General features: G+C 40.0%; 1 protein-coding gene and 1 long non-coding RNA gene across 2 annotated transcripts in view; one reads left to right on the forward strand and one right to left on the reverse strand.

The window, feature by feature from the left end:
• Positions 1–17,940, forward strand: part of IQCA1 (IQ motif containing with AAA domain 1) — a 105,190-nt gene that overhangs the window by 13,601 nt on the left and 73,649 nt on the right. Inside the window, 3 exon segments of the mRNA XM_048058326.2 lie at positions 1,252–1,440; positions 2,134–2,205; positions 13,875–14,062. Coding sequence (XP_047914283.2) covers positions 1,252–1,440; positions 2,134–2,205; positions 13,875–14,062 — 449 coding nt within the window.
• LOC106034531 (uncharacterized) overlaps positions 1–17,940 on the reverse strand; it is an 81,918-nt gene that overhangs the window by 2,547 nt on the left and 61,431 nt on the right. Inside the window, exons 6-8 of the long non-coding RNA XR_007161209.2 lie at positions 17,426–17,501; positions 10,920–11,235; positions 994–1,356 (exon numbers count right to left, since the gene is read on the reverse strand). This is a non-coding gene — a long non-coding RNA (uncharacterized lncRNA). The remainder of the gene's footprint in view (positions 1–993; positions 1,357–10,919; positions 11,236–17,425; positions 17,502–17,940) is intronic.

Here is a 17,940-nt window from a genome sequence, read left to right on the forward strand (position 1 = left end):
AGACTATCTGGTGTGCAGCTAGCTCACCTGGGAGCACCAGGCCCTGGCAGGACCCAGGTTTCCCTTGCCAGGATGTCACAAGAGACACACAGGAGTCAATAAATATGAATAAAACAATCTCCTATGAACATAGTATGAATGCCGTGCCCTGTGCTATGCTTCCAGTTCAATCACCACTGTGATTTCTAGAGGGTTGTCAGCACTTACGCACGCATCATAGCAAGCCATGTACACTCAGGAAATCCTGCCTGCTGTGTAGCAGACAAATGTGTTCTTGAGTGTCCATGGCAGCCCCGTGACAAGCAGTTTAGTGTACATCCAAAACTGTGGAGTTCATAAGAGGAGTCTGCTCTGCAGATCGTTTGTCCTCCTGTGTATTTCCATTGCAGAAAGCCCTACTGAAAATGTGGTATAGTGAGCTCCACACAGTATATATTGAAGCGTCAGGTGTGAACTGTCTCCAATAGGGGGATTCATGTTAGGAAAGGACAACTATTCAGCCTTTCCACGGGGAGCATGAGGCATTAACAAGAGTCCCCAGGAGTGAGAAGGGGGAGTCCTTCTCTCCAGCTGCCCTTTTCTAACTTGTTTTTTCCTAACCCTCTTCTACCTGGACTGGGTTGACCAGGCCTGTGCCTGTTCAAAACCTATCCTTTTATTCAACAAAAGAGCTGGAGACCCGGCAGCACATCCAGAAACCCATCCCTTCAGAAACTAGGGGAAAAATAAAGGAAGACATTCTGTAGCCTAAGGAATTTTCTTCAATAGGAGAAAGACCCATGGTTCTTTATGCCGTTTTTCTCAAATAAATATAAATGAATAAATGAATAAAGTTTAGCAGTCTGCATAAATCTATATATAGAGCCAACCATGTTTCCCACTATAGCATCAGGAGTTTTTTGCTTCTCAGGGGTGCTCCCCAGAGCTGCAGCCTGTCTCCTCTCCATCTTCCATTGACTCTTTTGGCTCTGCCCAGCCTTACCATCTACCTACCTGGAGTGCTATAGAAACTTCATCAACATGTCAGGTTCACTTTCACCTTAAGGTCCTCAGAAAAACATGTCTCAAGACAGCAAACTTCAAAGATACTGCAAGGTGGCATAAGAGAGGAGTCTCTGCTGTTTGTGACAGGGATGTTTTGTCTTAGAAAGTTTCCACAAAAGGTTAACTGATTGTCTCATTTGCTAGCTTAGCTAGGCAGTTAACAAAACACTCTGCTTTGTCATTTCATTTTTGTCTGTGCCATTGAAGAAACCTGTCAAGGCCATGACATTTGAAGAAGCAGTTAAAATGATCCAGGTCGCAGAGCGGGCTCGCCAGGGTCGTCGTCGAGCAGTATTCATGAAGCAAATGTACCTTGAAGAAAAGACAAAAAGACAAACAAAACTTCAGGTACAGACTGGTCCAAACCCAGGTGATGCTGCCACTTGCATTCAAAAGGTGAGATCTTTGATGTAACAACAGTTCTGGTAGAGGCAAGTGTTCTATTCAGAACAGCAGTAGGGAGAAACAGAGCTCATAGGGTGGGAAGCATTCCGAATGGGTTGCTCTGAGGGTGTTTAGCAAGGTGAAATATATCATTTAAACCGCTTTAAAAATGAGACAGAACCCTAGATGTGAGATCAATGGAAACAGTCCTGCACTGACAATACAGGATGACTTTATAACCTACATGTTGTTTTTCCATTCTGATTTTTATGACCTCAATTGCTCTTTCTGGCACCACCTTGAAATCCAGTGCCTTTTCCTGAGGTCTCCGGGGAAATGGTTCATCCCATATCTTGAGAAAATGAAAACAGCTTATTACTATTAAATTCCAGAAAAAGTCCTTTCACATGAATAATTCAGATAATTCAGCCAAACGAGAACAGGAATTCAGTCTAAATCTTCAGTCTAAACACTTTTTGAATCCTGATGCTGTTGTGTTAGAAGGTAGATATGCCAGTGTGAGGAGATAACAAACTTCAGAAATACTTTTAGAAAAATATAGCAGCTGGCAACGTGTTAAAGAGTAATAGTTTCAATTGTATATTGTGCCTTTCCTTCCTCTATTTGTTTTTTCCTGTGTCTGCCACAGTAAAGGAAGCTGTAACAAGGCCCATTTATCTCATTAGAGTTTTGTTTACAATTCAGGTTTGGCGTGGATATATCCAGCGCAAGAAAACAGAGAAAATGAGAGAAGAGGAAATGATATTTCTGGGGATGGTAAGTGATGCTGTCTAGAGAATATAAAATACCATAGTCTGTTTGTTCTTCAGACTTTTGTAATTTACCAGAAGACAAGAAATTAATTTCTAAGATTCTTCCCATTTTAAAGGGGATCTCTAAGGAATACAGAACTAAGCAGAAATGATAGATGGCACGTAAGTAGCCCAATTTGTCTTGAGCTGCACGCTCATATGCGATATATACATAGTCCAATGTATATGGCAGATGTGGACGGTTTATAGTTTGCCCTAGGTTCTAGGGAATTTGATGCAGGCATGACAGAACAAGGGAATTTCATTAATCAGTTTTTAATTCAGAATGCCAGAACACTTGAGCTGCCTTATTGCTGAAGAATTAAAGCAGCAGTGTCTTCTCACACCTTTTTGTGAGCCAGTGTATATGTATCTCAAGAGAAGGGGAAAGGGATATTAAAACTGCTATATTACTGTGTCAGTAAGTCCGCATAGAAATAAAGAACCTAAAAATTCCTCGCATCATACTGCAAAAGTATGGGGAAGTGAACAGTTGTCTGTGGTCAGTTAGATTGTATGGGGTGAAAGGAAAATGAAAGCACCCCTACTGACAAGACAGAGAGGAAGGAATCTCCCACAATCTGAGAAGGTACATCTCCTCCCACCGACATCTTGTGCACCAACACCAGCACCCACCAAATAACTGAGGAGGAGAATAGACGCCTTAGAGTTGATATTTTCTTTGTCCCCCACTGATTCTTTGGGTGCCTCCATTAGACACTAGCAGGTGTCAAGCCTTGCAGCTCTCTTCAACTCCAACTATAGTAGGGCGTCCCTCGTACCAAGTTTTTGTAAAGCTACTGCTTAGCACCTGCCTTACAGAAACATTCATCCCTGCTCTATATTTGGTAAATGTATTTATTACCTCTGTGTTCTGTAGCTCTTAAACGATAATTTGAAAACTAATCATTTAATTTTGAATTAAAACATGCTTTCTGCTTCTACTAGACAGTTCTGATGAGTTTCATAGCCAGTGATAAAATTACACTTAGCTAGGTTTTGGTTTTAAGAAAACTAATTGTACCTGTAGCAGACATCTGACAAACATGTATCATCAGTTAAGAATGACCTTAAAATCTTATCTTTAGGAAGTAACATGTACATTTATCTAAGTTTTACCAAGATAAATATAGATAAAATGTTGTGGATTGTTGCCTTTAATATCAGCTAGTCATTAACAGTAAACACGGCCAGCACAGGTAACCAGAGTTTTGTGCGCTGATTCTGCCTCTGTTTAAGAAAAAGGCAAAGACTTTAAGTAGTGCAGACCTAAAATGGTGAATATTTGGAATGTACTGAAAACAAATTATAAAACATACCTTTTGCAAAACAAGAGATCATTTCCTATCAAATCCCATGACAATACAGTCTTAAAACTAGAGCATTAGGGAGGAAGTCTAAGTCTGGTATCAGTTATTGGAGGGTTCACAGCCAAGCACTCTTTCCATGGTGGCCAGTTGTAGGAGTAACTGATAACTGGGGTGTAAATAGCCATCTACTGTATTTTATGGGGAGGAAGATCTATTTGATCATAGGGAAGAAGGGAATTAAAACCAAACACATGGAGTGAATTCATTTCCTGACCTCCATTTAGGAGCAAGAGAATTGATGTTTTCAATTCCGCACTCAGACTCATTACTCTTTATCAAGTATATAATCAAAGGATGTGGGAAAAAAAATGGATACCTCTACATAAAAAAAAATCTGTTCATCTTTCCAATGTTTTTATATTCCTCCTTCGTGTTTCGCTTGTACTTTTCATGCCACGCTCCCTTCCATGGTCTCCCCAGGAAGTGAGTGGCAAGCAGGCATTGGTTCATGCTGACAGATAGCCAGTGAGCTCCAAAGGTCAAGTCTCTTTGATGTATGATCATGTCAGCCCCTTAAAAAATGAACACAGATCTTCATGTGTAAATATGTTGAATTTGCTTTTCTAATGCTGCACGACTTAGATAAATTAGAAGACCTAGCCATCCATTACTCCAAGTCCATCCCAAAGGAGACCTGACTTTTGCTGCAATAAATATAATTTCTCTTATAATTACAGCTATTTAAAAAATGTAGATGTTGCTTTCATATAAAGAGTGCCTTACAAAAAGAGCTAGCCTGTTTGAAGTTCTGAATAATGGTTTTTGGAAAAACTCAGTCACGTTGGTCTAAAAATATGGAAATTTGTGCAACAAAGATAGTTCAGTCTTTTGCTTAATCCAATTTTATTTTCTTTACTGTCTACTTACTTCTGTAAAATTTATGTATGTTTTCTGGAATTTGATTCTCTTTCTTTTGCTTGATGACAGAGTAGAAGTCTATGTTCCGGAGATTTTTCTTGGCTCAAAAGTAAAGCCTCATTATTATTATTATTTATTAAAGCTTAATTGCAGAAACAGCATGATTCCCTCAGCACATGTTTTTCTAAATCTCCGATAAATCACAATTTGCAATACCAGTTTAATTTGTAAAGAGAAGCAACCCTCACTAAGAGCACATATATCTTGATAACTGTATCCTGACCTGTTTCCTGATCTTCCTCACCTCGCTGCCACAGTGCTGTTTACTGCCAGCCCCAGCATTAGCACCACAATCAATGTTCCAGGCCAAGGTCTGTGTTTAAGCCACACTGACCACACTGATGTTGCAAGGAAACATTAAATTGTCTGGAAAACATGCATGTGCTGTCCAAACAAACCTGTATTTTCTTGCTCAGGCTATTTTGCAGTTACAGGCCAATTATAATGTACCATTTTTCCATTTTTTAAACTGGCATATACTTGCACTTGTCTGTTTTTAGCTCATAAATTCTGTCATTAAGCACCACAGTTACAGGATGTGTGATTGTTCCATTCCACAGCAGTGCAAGCTAGCTGTCAGCCTGGCGTAAATGGATTTGCAGAGTGGTTTTTGGCAACTGCTTTGTCTCAAAGTGGTGCAGAACAGCCCAATAATGAATCTGCACGCAGCTTTCTCACTTACTGGCTCTCCTCACAGGGTAGACCCTGCAGGACATTATACTTACAATCTCAAAACACTTGCTACTGGAAAGAGGAAAAAGTGGTTTTAGCATAAAATGTTATGATAAGTTTGCAATGATTGATTTATGGAAGGGGAGGAGGAGCCTAGGAACAACAAATACAAAAAGACAAGACAAAATCTGTCTCAATTTAGGGACCCAGCCTACTGTTGCAGCTTTGCAGCTGGAGTATTCCAAAGGCCCTGGATGTTCCCTTGCTCATGTTGTCACATAACGAGCACAAGTAATCAATCCCATTGAAGCCAAGTGCTTCACATGCTTTGACAATTTATAGGACTGAACCCTGGATGCTTTGGACATGCACACGCATAAATGCCTTCTTGTCTCACAGATAAATCTATTGACTTATGCGGTTACACAGCTCTCACACTGTTCTGTTCCATAATTTCAACCCTTGCCAAACAGTTAGTGGTACAATATGTGCTTATCTACAATTTTCTCACATAGTATTTCCACTAGTCTTCCTCCTTCTGTATCCTTTTCACATGAAAGGATCTATGTGGTCTTAAATAAATAACTGTATTCTCCTGCTTACCTCTTTTAAACATACCCTAATTTAGGCATGTTGTCTTGGGTAATGCTTTTATTTATATCTGAGAAAAGAGTCTGCCAAACATTTCTTGTTCTTTAAATTCCTGATAAATATAATTCATTTCATCTAGTCCGAAAAAAATTAGCATTTCCCAGAATAGCCTTCTGTATAAACATTCAAGGTTATGGCTAAATAAATATTATATGGGACTTAACAAACTGCAAATTCCATAAATACATAAAATTTAAAATATTTCTTCAGTTGTTGGAAATAGGCAAACACAGTAGTATTAGACAACCAGACTGTTTCAATCCAGTTTAAGATTTTTTTATTTTTTTCTTTTTTTTTTTTATTATTTGCAACCTAGATGATGCTTAAACATCAGCAAGAAGTTTTATTTCACCAGGCATGCATACACATCTAAACAGTGATAAATAATCTGCTAGGCTTTCAATATAATTTTCAAACCTGGTTATTTTTGAAGTAGTAAGACGCTGGCACACAAGAATCTCACTAAATATTTTGGCTCTCATTGACTAGAGTCACACTAGCAATGAAATCACTGCCTTTCAGAGTCCAAAGCATACTTGCCATTTTTAGTATGTTTGACAGCATGCCCAGGTATAATATCTAAATAAACATAACCATAATTACATAAACTTCTATGGTCATGAATATGAATGTTTCTCCCAGTCCAAATTTTCTTTTGTCTTATGAAAAAATGTTGCATGTCAATATTTATTTATATATTATATAAATCTATGAAACAGCCTTTTTCAATATTTTTCTAACAAGACCTCTTACTACAAATGCTTTGTTTGAATGCATATGACAATTACTTTAATTGGCAAAGCCATTGAAGTGAATCATATAGTAGGGAAGCTTTAATGAATGCAATATATTTTCTTTAGTTGTTCCTTTTTTGTGCCTAATTTAGGAATTCAGCCATATAATTGATGTGGCTATCACCATTTGTGTACCATGGAATCTATATGAACACAATATTCATCAGATGAGACTTTTTCAAAATACATTCTTCCTGCAGCCAGACAAAATACACTGAGGGAACAAGAGAGCAAGAGCATAGCTAACTCATATATTAAACTTTTAAAGAGAATTTGGATCACAGCTTAAATTTCAGTATAATAAGTTAGTAAGGAACAGGACCCTGGTTGTTTAGGGAGTAAGTTCCTTTATTCTGCTAGTAAGGAGCTACTTGTCTGTGTAGTCCAAATGTAAAAATCTCACTTTCACTACTGGTGAAAACAAATGACCCTTAAAAATACTTACTTTGCTTAGGAAATATAGTCCTCCAGAGAAGCAAACTCTGCTACTTCTGATACTGAGCAACAAAATGCTACTCGATTACTACATCTATTGGAAGATTACAATTTTGGACGATACGGTCTGTAGCAGAACATATACTGGAAAAGTCTCTTAAAACCATACTGTATATCTTTCAGCTGTGCCGTTTCAGATCTAAGAAAGGAAACTGTCCTAAATTAAGTACCCAGTAATAAAAGCTGCAGTAAATCTACCTTTCAGGCATAATATGAATGGTAGCCTTAAAACATGAAATAGAATGAATTTATTTATTTCTCTGAAATGAAGACTATCTTTCCTTGTAAGTGTAGTCGTAATGGAACAATTGAAGAGCAGTTAGTTCCACAGTATGGGGCCTCCTATATGTAGAAATCTAGCCTTAAGCATGTTCAGCCAGCCTGCACACCTCTAAGTGTTTTATAATGAACAATAAAGCAGTCTGTGTTGGAAAAAGCTGTTGAGCTGACTAAGCAGAAAGACAGACATTTCAAGCTAGGAAAGAATGATCTATGCCACTGAATTCCTACGTGTGAAAGAGAACATGTACAGAGGCTTTCATCACATTGGCTTACCTGGAATGTGTAGGGAACTTCTCCTTCCTTCTCCTGGTGGGTCTTCCACTTTGGTAAAACCTCAACTCTCTTTGGGGAGGATAGGGGGAGCAGAAAAGAGCAGAAGATCAAACAGCTCTCTCATCAGCGTGCTTGTGACTGATGAGTTGGAACAAAATTCTCTTTTAGACAAATGTCCATTTTGCCTTATTAATTTAAACAAGGATTTTAAAGACAAAGCCCATCAAACATTAGATAAGCATTTTAAGTTAATGGACCATGTAGTCCTATTTTCCCACAAACTCAGGAATCTTCCTATTATGCCCTATTTTTACAGCAACATCAATTATTAATATGTATACTTTTGCTGACAGAGGACCACACTAAAAATGTGAGTTTCGTTATCCAGTTCTGGGTCATTAACTGTGAAAAGCTTGTAAATATAATGGTTTATTCACATGGGAAGCCTTCATTAAGATGCATTATTCTACAACTGATGTGGCAGCATTGCATTATCAAGTTCACTGTCTCCATCTAATATTTGTAATTTGTTTCTAAATGAGTTGCTGTTTGTAGGGCAAGTTAACAAATCTGAATTTCACATGGCCAAAGAAATTTCTTTAAGATGGGAAAATGCTTCTTCCCCCAAGGAAAAGCTATTTATTTATGTCCTACTGTAGAATGCCTCCCTTTGATTCAGAAGCAGAAACATTAGAGGCACTGAGAGAAGTGATGTTAGAAATAAATTGGCTTTTGTCTTCCTTAACGTGCACATTAAGTATAGATAGCTGTAAAGCTTCAGTCATCATATCGTCTCAGTATAACTCTTCAGAGCTCCGGAGCAAGTATGGGGGTGCATGGAAAGCAGATCTGCAATACAGCAAGGGACAAGTCAAAGACTAGCCAGCAGGGAGACATTCCTGCTGGGGCTGTTTGAAACCATCCTCTTGCACTGACCTTCCGTCTTGGCACTGTTTCTGCCCTTTCAATACCTATTTTCTCTTGCATCATCAGATGGGCAAAGGTTTTTCAGACAGACTTTCTTCTGAAGTCTGCTCCTTGATGAGAGAACACAAACGCCACTGAAGCCGTCTCCCTCTGAAGACCCAAGAGTGCTTGAAGGATGAAGTTAAGTTCCAACATTTTGCAGTTGCCTCCTCACAACGAAGGCAGGATTAGGAATCTCTTGAACTCCGAAACCAATGAGGTTTAGGGTGACATACACTTCTGTGATTAGGACGAGAACACTGGGTCAAGAGAAAGCGAACTTAACATAGTTTATTTCTTCAATTGTAAAGCAAGACAATGGAAACAGCGTTCTCTAATTCAGATTGCACGTGCTATCCAAATCTTTTTTTTAAGGTGTTGTAAAAGTCTAAAACATTTCATACCATCCATTGTACAGGCTCCCTGAGGACTCAGTTTTCTTTCCTCAGTTTGAGACTTTTATTTGACAAAAGAAGAAAAGATTTGCTCTGAAAATGCATTGCAAATGTACAACAGATGGTAGAGAACTGACAGATAAAACAATGGTACAATTACATCATTTTTAAACTAATATCATCTGGACATCTTGGTATATCTCTCCAGCAGCTCCTGCTGCTGATATGTCTGTTTTAGGTGATGTTGTTAAATTCACTTCCACACTCAAATTTTATCTATTTCATCTTCTTGTTCCCTACCTATACTCTAACACTGATTCTTTATCTTGATCTTTCACACCCTGAAGTACACTTGGATCAGTTCTTACAGGCCAAGGAAGCAGTTTTTAAGTTTTTAAGTCTCTGTTTTACATGTTAGCCCACATACACCTAAGTTCTTTTGGTGTTTCCTCATGTGTCAGAACCTTATTCCTCCTGTTACTAAACAAAATTCATGCTCTTCCTGTTGCCATTTTTCTGTGCAGTTCTTCAGTCAGTTTTCATGCCCAGCCAGCTGGAATTTGCTTGGAAAGATCCTGAGAGACACCAAGTTCAATTCATTTGTTGTTGACATGACTGCATCGATGTCAAAGTAACCGCATGAAAAGCCAGGCCAGTTGTATGCTCACCTGTAAAGCTTCCCTTAAAATCCAATAGCTGTGGCTTGACTTCCTCACAGCTGCTCGATGCTTTCCTCCTCCTCCCCCAGAACAGAAGCCAGCTTTTGGTTCCTGACATGTGTAGGCCTCCTGGTATTCACTCATAAACAGGGTGCGCTGCGTATGTTCCCCATTAGGCTGCCACGAATCCTCCAGGACTCATTTATCACGACCAGATTGGCTCTTCACTTCGCGCTCCCCCTCACCCATCTGAATTGCAGTGTACTCGTTCCAAGGCTTTGCACTACAGGACGAGCCCCTGTTTGGCAACTGTCTGTCCACCGCTAGGCCAACTTCAAAGGCAGTCATTTGTTATTAACGTACTCGCCATTACTCCTCACAACAGCTTGCCTGCCGGAGCTGACTCCCACTCAGATCAAGTGTCTTTTTGTACCTGCCATGTCATACTATCTCGCTGGCTCCTTTCCAGCGCCTCGCCTCCTCCCCGTGAATCCGGCTTATCTGGCCGTCTAGCTCCGAGCCAGCTCCATTTTCCCAGCAATGGAAGCAATCAAGCAACAGCACGTTTCATGTCAGCAACAGCCTTTTCCTCCTTGTAAATAAACTCTTTTCCACATAAGCAGTGGCTGTACCCTAATTTAGAAAATACTAACAGCAAGGAAGGAATAGGTCTGGAAGAAAAGACAGTCCAATGAGAGTGTGGTCTTAACCAGCCTTCCTCTTCTCTTTCATCTCTTTTTTCCCTTTTTTTAGTGAGTTATTGAAGGTGGGTAACCAGACTCATGGGTAGGTGTTTTCCTGTGGTTCCTGTTTGTTTTGTTTTATGAAAGTAAAACAGTACAAGGAAAAGAGAATGAGGAAAACACGAAGGGCAAATACAACAGAGCTTCTTTTTATAAGCTGTTGTAGAAGGACATGTCTGTACTTCAGCCTTAGGGCTTTGACTGCAGCTCATACACAAATATCAGCAGACATATTGATAACCATATGGAGACCAGACAGGTAGCTGCACAAATATTTACTCAAGGCCTTGGGTGGGTTTTGCACATCAGAGCACGTTCTGTAGCTCTGTTGCTATCAGCGTCTGAGACATTTAGCTTAGAGCTTCGTGACTTGGAATTCAAGCATAGGTATGATCTGTATTAGTTCACTGAGAGATAAGAATCTCCTACTTTTGGTCTTGCTCATGTGGGCATGTTCTTACCTCACCTGCCTTAGGTACTGATGAGACATGGGGGTAGTAAATTCGCAGTGACAAGAAGCTGATCATCACAGGCTCCCCAAGCACCCACTGGAGAGCAGTTCAGAAGAGGAGCCAAGCGAAGACGAGGTTTAGAAATGGTGAAGGGAAGCTCTCCTCGCTGTGCTACTGCATGGGCCTTTCTGCCTCCATATTTTTACATGCTCCATGGGCCTCCGTGTTGTTCTGCGCTCACCCACCGCTCCCCTTGCAATGGCTCTGGCCCTCAGCTGCCGCCTTGGTTGACTGATTCACCTCATTATCCTGGGAGGGAATTAACCTGAGGGGATGGGAGAGGGAGAAAAGATAAAGGAGATTATTTTCTACTTCTTAGAGAGCTGGACTGGTTCACTGCAGGGTCAGGTGAGTGCCAGAGCCTGTGCAGGAGAAGACAGGGACCACCCATCCAGCAGACAGAGTGGAGGTAGAAACTGGCCATTTCCAGTGCCAATAAGCTGTTCATCTAACGAGCCAGCTCATGAAATTTCATCCTTAAGTGTTCAGATAAATTCTGTAGAGGAGCCTTTCTTTCTCCATCAACTGCAAGTCAGCCATACTAAAGCTGGAGATATCCTTGTGCCTGTTGCGCCCAGTTGCCTTGGCCTGAACATTGATTCCATTTTTTCTGCCTCTGTCCCAAAGGAGATGGGCCAGGGGAACCTTCTGCCCACCCAGCAGGACACCTCTGATATTCACCACAACTACCTTTGCTCATGGAAATATTCATTCAGTTCCTTATTTTCCCAGGTTTCTTTCCCTTATCCCTATTCTTCTTGCATATCTTCCCAGGAAACGCTGGAAAACATATTTGTATATAAAACATCCCTTACCCTCACTTCCCTTAGTGAGCATCTGGTTAGAAAAACTAGCAGGTTGTCTGTGCATAACACACTGCCTATTTGCAGGCTGTGCTACAGAGACATGGAAGAGTTGTGTTGTCTTTAGCTTGCTCGTCCCTTCAGTAGCAGCAATGGTACCAGTACCTCTAGGCACTAGTACTCTAATGGGAACTTCTAAGAACAGCAGTCCCTTGAGCATTGCACTAGTGAAGCAAATAGTTGAGTGGGAAACTGCCTAAGGGAAGTGGATCTTGTTTCTAGATTGCAATCTGGGAAGCAAGCCTCTTGGGCCCTCCACTGGTTTCCAAATGAGCACTGAGGAATTAGCATCACGTCTGCTAGGTATGGCTATTCTGAGGTGCATTTAACATTACAGGTAAAATACAAATAAATAGCACCAACATTACCTGTGCATACTTTAAAATACTTGCTGTGGGAAGAACTGGAAACACTTGACTGCTAATGGAAAGTGAGAAATGGGTGAAGATAAGATCTCAGGGTGAAAGGCAACATCTTTGGGTCATATATTCAGGATCAGAGCATGTGCAGCTGCTGTTCAAATGCATGCTGCTCGTCTTGTATCCTTCTGAATATTTTCTCACCGGTGGCCTTGACCAATTCCTTTTGCATAGTGCAAGTCACACATTGCAGATGCAGGCAGGGCAGTAAATTGCTTTCCTGAACGGGGCCTCTAACGCTTACTTTGGATAGTGTGCAAACGTGCTGTGTACTTTCTGAAACCAAATTTGCTTGGCACTTGTTAGTGATTTTTGGAACCTGGCTGAGGCATGGAAAAACACTGAATAACAGATCTTAAATGTAAGCTGGCCAAACCTTTGATAGAAGCTTTTTTGTCTTTGCGGGAGTCCTCTGGAATTAGGACTTGGAGCATAATAGAAAATACATCACCAGAGCAAGGAGAATTTATGACTAAATTAATGTGAGATGTGCTGATTTGAGGACAATCTCTATACATTCTGAAGGTGGAAGGCCGGAGCAGAAATGCAGGGGGGGTTGTGCAAACCAAGAGTCCTGGGCTTTTGTTCACATATGCTGCCACCTATATGTGAGTCACTGACTTCGAGGAGTAAAACACACTGCATTACAAAACCAGCTTATTAGATTTTATCTTCTTTTCCATTCATAAATATGACATACAATATAAAATATAAATACTTTCCAAGTATATGGAAAATATTTTGTTCTAGAATTGAAAAAAAAAAATCAAAGCTTATTTTAATTTTTTTTATTTTCAATATACTCTTTTCTCTACCTTCCAAGCTAGGAATAGCTCATGATACACTGAGAACATCTTAACTTTATCAGCCATTGCAAACTAAAAAATATAAAGTTTCAGACCACCCAGACAGATGGTATTTTTCATGCTTCTGTATTTGCATACCAGAACGACTTTCATTTTTATCTCTCTTAAAGTGCACATGTAAAATCAATCATGGAGCAGAAATTATTATTGTAAGACTTGAAACTGGTTTAAAAGTCCTTCTTGCCAAGGTTATCAAATCATGGGAAACTTGGGGAGCTATGATTTTTATTGCCGTGTTTGGGGGTTTGTTTATTCTTTTTTGTTTGTTTGTTCCTCAAGGGAAGTCGATTTCCTAAAGGAATATGACCAGCTGCAACAAAATACCAGGAAACCACTGACCAAGCAGTGCATATAAAAATTTTAAGTGAACAAATTAAAAACAATACTGGCTAATTAAAAAGTACCAATGGGAAGTCCAAACATTTGAAATTTCAATTAAAAATCTCTGGCACCCTTCTGACATGGATAAAGTTGGCATTTGCAGAACAGCAGCTTTCTCACCTGTCTCATTGAGCTCCGAGGATCCCACGCTGAAAGAGTTGTTTTTGTACATTGCAATGTTGTTAATTAATGCTGAAAAACTAACAATAGGCCATTGTGTGCATCCAGGCACTTTTTATGAGCATAGGGCTTTTTTCCTGGCTTCCCACAAATAAGTTAAGGCTTAAGCTGAGATTCACTGTCAACCTGGCATTCCAGGGTGTATTAAGTTTCTTTTCATTCGTATCTTTTGTTTTCTTCCCTTGTCGTTTTCAGAGCCTACCTCCTCACTTAAAGGCAATGAGCCCTTCACAGATGCATGCCAAGCAAGTAAATGCCCTGCAAGGTGAGGTCCAGGAGAGAAACGAGGAGGTATTTATCAAGGGCCAGCTGAGAGAAACAGAGGGGCCTGATATCAAGGAAACTCTCGAGGATCAGATCAGCCAATGTTTCATCGAGTGTCGGTGAGCAGAGAGAAACCCTTGCCCCTCAAGAAAACCATTTGCCCCAGGGAGCCTAATTTTGTAGTTCTTACAAATTGCAAAATCCACTTTACAATCCCACTGCAAGCAGTACCTGCAGAACGAGCAGCAGGGCTAATAATTGGGGAACCCAGGCTAGAGCATTCATTATTCCTTACACAGCCCAGCAGGGATCAGAGGTGCACCTTGAAAGACTGACTGCAGAATCAGGCCCACGAAGATTAAACTGGGGATGCATTCAAATTGCATGCTAGGTCAGGCTCTAGCTTTGTAATTATAAAAAGCATACCTACAGTTTAGGAACGCTGACTTTTTTCCCTGGCTGGATACATAAGGTTTAAGAGAGTAACATAGACTTCCATGAGACAGAAGAGTAATTATTTCCTCTAGCAAATCACGTCACATCACTGGTACTGCAGTCCAGGTGCCTGCTGCTGGTGTTATCTGTCAGCCTCTATGAGTCTGAAGTATGCTTGTACTTGAGGCCTGACCTTGAAGACGCTCCCCCAAACATAACTTTATTTAGTAGTGCTGCTGATCTCAGTGAAACTTCACGTCTCAGTAGAGTTAAGCACATACTTACACGTTTTTAAACTGAGTGCTGACACCTATAGTTCTCTCAGGAAGTTTACTTTAGCTGAAGTTTGAAACTGGCAACTTTGATACAGCAATACTGTAAAGCCTCATACTAAGGAATACACACTGTTCCTGTGATACAGATATTTTTTTCCAGGATTTACTCTATCCAGTGGGTTAGTATGTAAAAGTAAATTGGGAAGCAGGGCCCAGAAGTTCCAGGATTTATCAGCAAAATTTCAGCTGCTCTGCGTATGATCACTTCCAGTGGTTTTGTGTCTTGAGCTGCTTGGTGACGTTACAGGGGTTGTATTCATCTTGTGACCTGGTGTCACATCCATTCATCACTCGGTGTTTTTTTCAGTGTACTGGACCTTTCAGTGTACTGGCGTGTAGTTTCCAGTTGGAAACACAAATGCTTTCTGATGAAATCTTTCTCATGAAAAGATTCTTATTCTTATTTATCCCTTGACTATTCAGTCAGGCTTTAGTGACTATACAACAGCAATTGTGTTTGTTTAAAAAAAAAAAAGTCATAAAAATAGCACACAGGTTTATCACAATCCATTTTTCTTTTCTTGTACTTCTGGATCTTATCTACCTTTTAGACTCTAGTATATATTTACCCCATCTAGCCCTCCTTTAAAAATAACACAGGATTTTACAAACCTCAGTTTTCACAAAGCACTTCCCCATCCCCTAAATCAACCCTGCTCTTAGGGCCCAGACTGCACAGTGCTTGAGCTGCCATTTCCTGCCTCTTCCCACAACTCCCATGTTCTGAGGTACAGAAAGATCTTATTTCCTTTGCTTAATATTACTCATCTAATAGTAATTCTCTAGCATAGGTCAATCGTGTCCAATTATATTGTTGCTAGAGGTTGAGGAAAGCTAGCTGAAATACTGTGTATAATTGTTTCTTTAGGAGATTAACAGAGAACAGGCAATCTCCCAGAGAATAAACCCAGCTGTAAACCTCTTTAAAAACAGTTACAAGATACTATTAAAAGTAAAATCCTTCCTATCAAGGCAGTAACAGCAGATACCAAAGAGCCTAACCAATCCAAATAATCATTTGGAGGAAGCTGACACCAATGTTTGATCACTGGAGGCAGAGAGGAGTGGCTGAAGGAGCTATTCATCAAAACCCTTGCTACCTATTTTATAAGTGACCTGAGCCTCATGTATCTGTGAAATACTCTGAAGAAGGAAAGTGGAGTTTAAATGCTGAGCCTTCTTATTCAGTAAGCCTTACAAGCAAAATGGGACCCTGTTGTTAAATTTATATCCCAGATGTGCCCAGGGGCCCAACTTCAGATGAGACTTCAAGACTGTAGGCAGACAGAGTCAGTATCCCAGCATATAAATATGTGATTAAAGAAGTTGTAGGGAGTCTTTAACTACCCAGTAAGTTGTCTGGTCTGATCTAGTCAGGTTCAGTAGTCTTGAATCTCATCTAGACTCGAAAATTAACAAAGATTAAAGCCAATGTGTGAGTATAAGCACCACATTAACTGTTCTCAGATAGCTTTATGGGTATGCTTTTCCGGAGCAAGTGATTGTATTAAATGGGATTAAGATACACCCACACACAGAGTTAATCAGCGACAACACTGCTTATCCACAAGGCTTTAGTCAGACAAGTTGTTCTTCTGCAACTGAGAAAGACTGAGAAAACAGCTCCCCTCTGATCTTGTGTTATAACCACAGAGAGAACTGCTTCTCTACCCACCCATCTAAAACAATCTGATTTTTAAAATGAAATGAAAATCAGTTTTAGGCTAAAACAGATCATTTTGATGGAGCACAATTAAAAGAGATGCTGCATGTGAGTTTATGGCAATTAAGTGGTGTGCCTGGGTGTGGGGTTATCGGGTGGCAGAGGGACAGCAACAGACTTGTTGCCATCAGAGCAGTGCATTCAATCATACTGCCTGTTACTATCTTCTTTTAAATGAACCGTCCCTCAGCTTACCTAAAAATCACTAAGGCCCATTTCAGCCAAGACTAGACAGATCTCATTAATAAAATCTGTTCTAGTGACTTAGCAATGTGGCAGATAATACCCCGTCCCCATTTTGCAGCCAGCGGGAGAGCTGCCATCAGCTTCCGCGGAGGCTGGACATCACCCAATATTTCAGCTCATGTGGATCTGGCTGAGTGATGCCGTGGTTTGTGGGACAGAGAGGAGGCACCGAGCTGCCTGCCACGATGCTCTTCACGGGAGACCTTCATTGAGATGACCAAAATAATTTTCCCGGCAGACACATTCACTTGCTTCCAAAATAGGTGAAAGAAAAATCAGCGTGTTGCTACACAGGGGAAGCACGTGTGTCAGGCAGAGCCAAGTTGTGTCTTGCTCCTGCCTGTCCTGCTGAGCAGTGGGCCAGATCTGAAGTGTCAAGGTTTACATTATTACCTGCCAGGATATACTTTGGCTCTCCATTAAGCCAGTCTACGAGATCAACATCTAAATGTAGCTTATAAATTATTCTTTAACTAGGCTTTTTGACAGAGTTTACCATTTTCCGTAGTCTATTAAATAAACAGATAGCTAAAAGGGAACAAAGATTCTTTTGAATGAATTTTGCTGTATGTACTAAAAAAATAAACCCAAACTTCCATACTTCATCCTTCAATTGGAAAGGGATGTGATAGGAAATACAATTAGCAGGTGTTGTCTTTCAGCACAGCTACTATCAGATTACAAAAGCAATGAGCACGTATTAAATTTCTCCTCTTATACAGAGAACTGTTATAAATATTTACCACTTTGTTTGCACAAGGGAATAGGAGTAGCTTCAGTCATTTCAAAAACCAAGACAACTTCTTATGAAGATAGGCTCTGAAAAAAAAAAAAAGAAGCAAAACCCAGAGGAATAGGTTGAACAAAAAAGTTTCAATTACTTTATAACAAAAAATATTTCTTTATGTAACACTACAATTAATAACCCTAGTGTCCATCATTCTTTTTATCTATATTAAACTTTATGGAGCTCTTCTTATGTGGGTGGCAGATTATTCACATACAGCTTTCTAGATTTCTGTTTTGCCTTGTTCCTGTGGTCAATACTAAAAAAAAAGAAAGATTTTTTGAACGGTTGAGATCATTTGAAAAAAAAAAAAAACATAATGCAATCTACCTGTAGGCCTCCCTGTTTTTCAAGGTAGCTATGTTATTCATGGAACAGGAGTAGAAATGCTCCAAAATTAATACTTGCTGTGATTATATACCTCTGAGCCTGGATTTTAATCAAATGACTCCCACACATTCCATCCATTAT

The sequence above is a fragment of the Anser cygnoides genome, chromosome 6 (genome assembly GCF_040182565.1).
Source record: "Anser cygnoides isolate HZ-2024a breed goose chromosome 6, Taihu_goose_T2T_genome, whole genome shotgun sequence".
Taxonomy (NCBI): domain Eukaryota; kingdom Metazoa; phylum Chordata; class Aves; order Anseriformes; family Anatidae; genus Anser; species Anser cygnoides.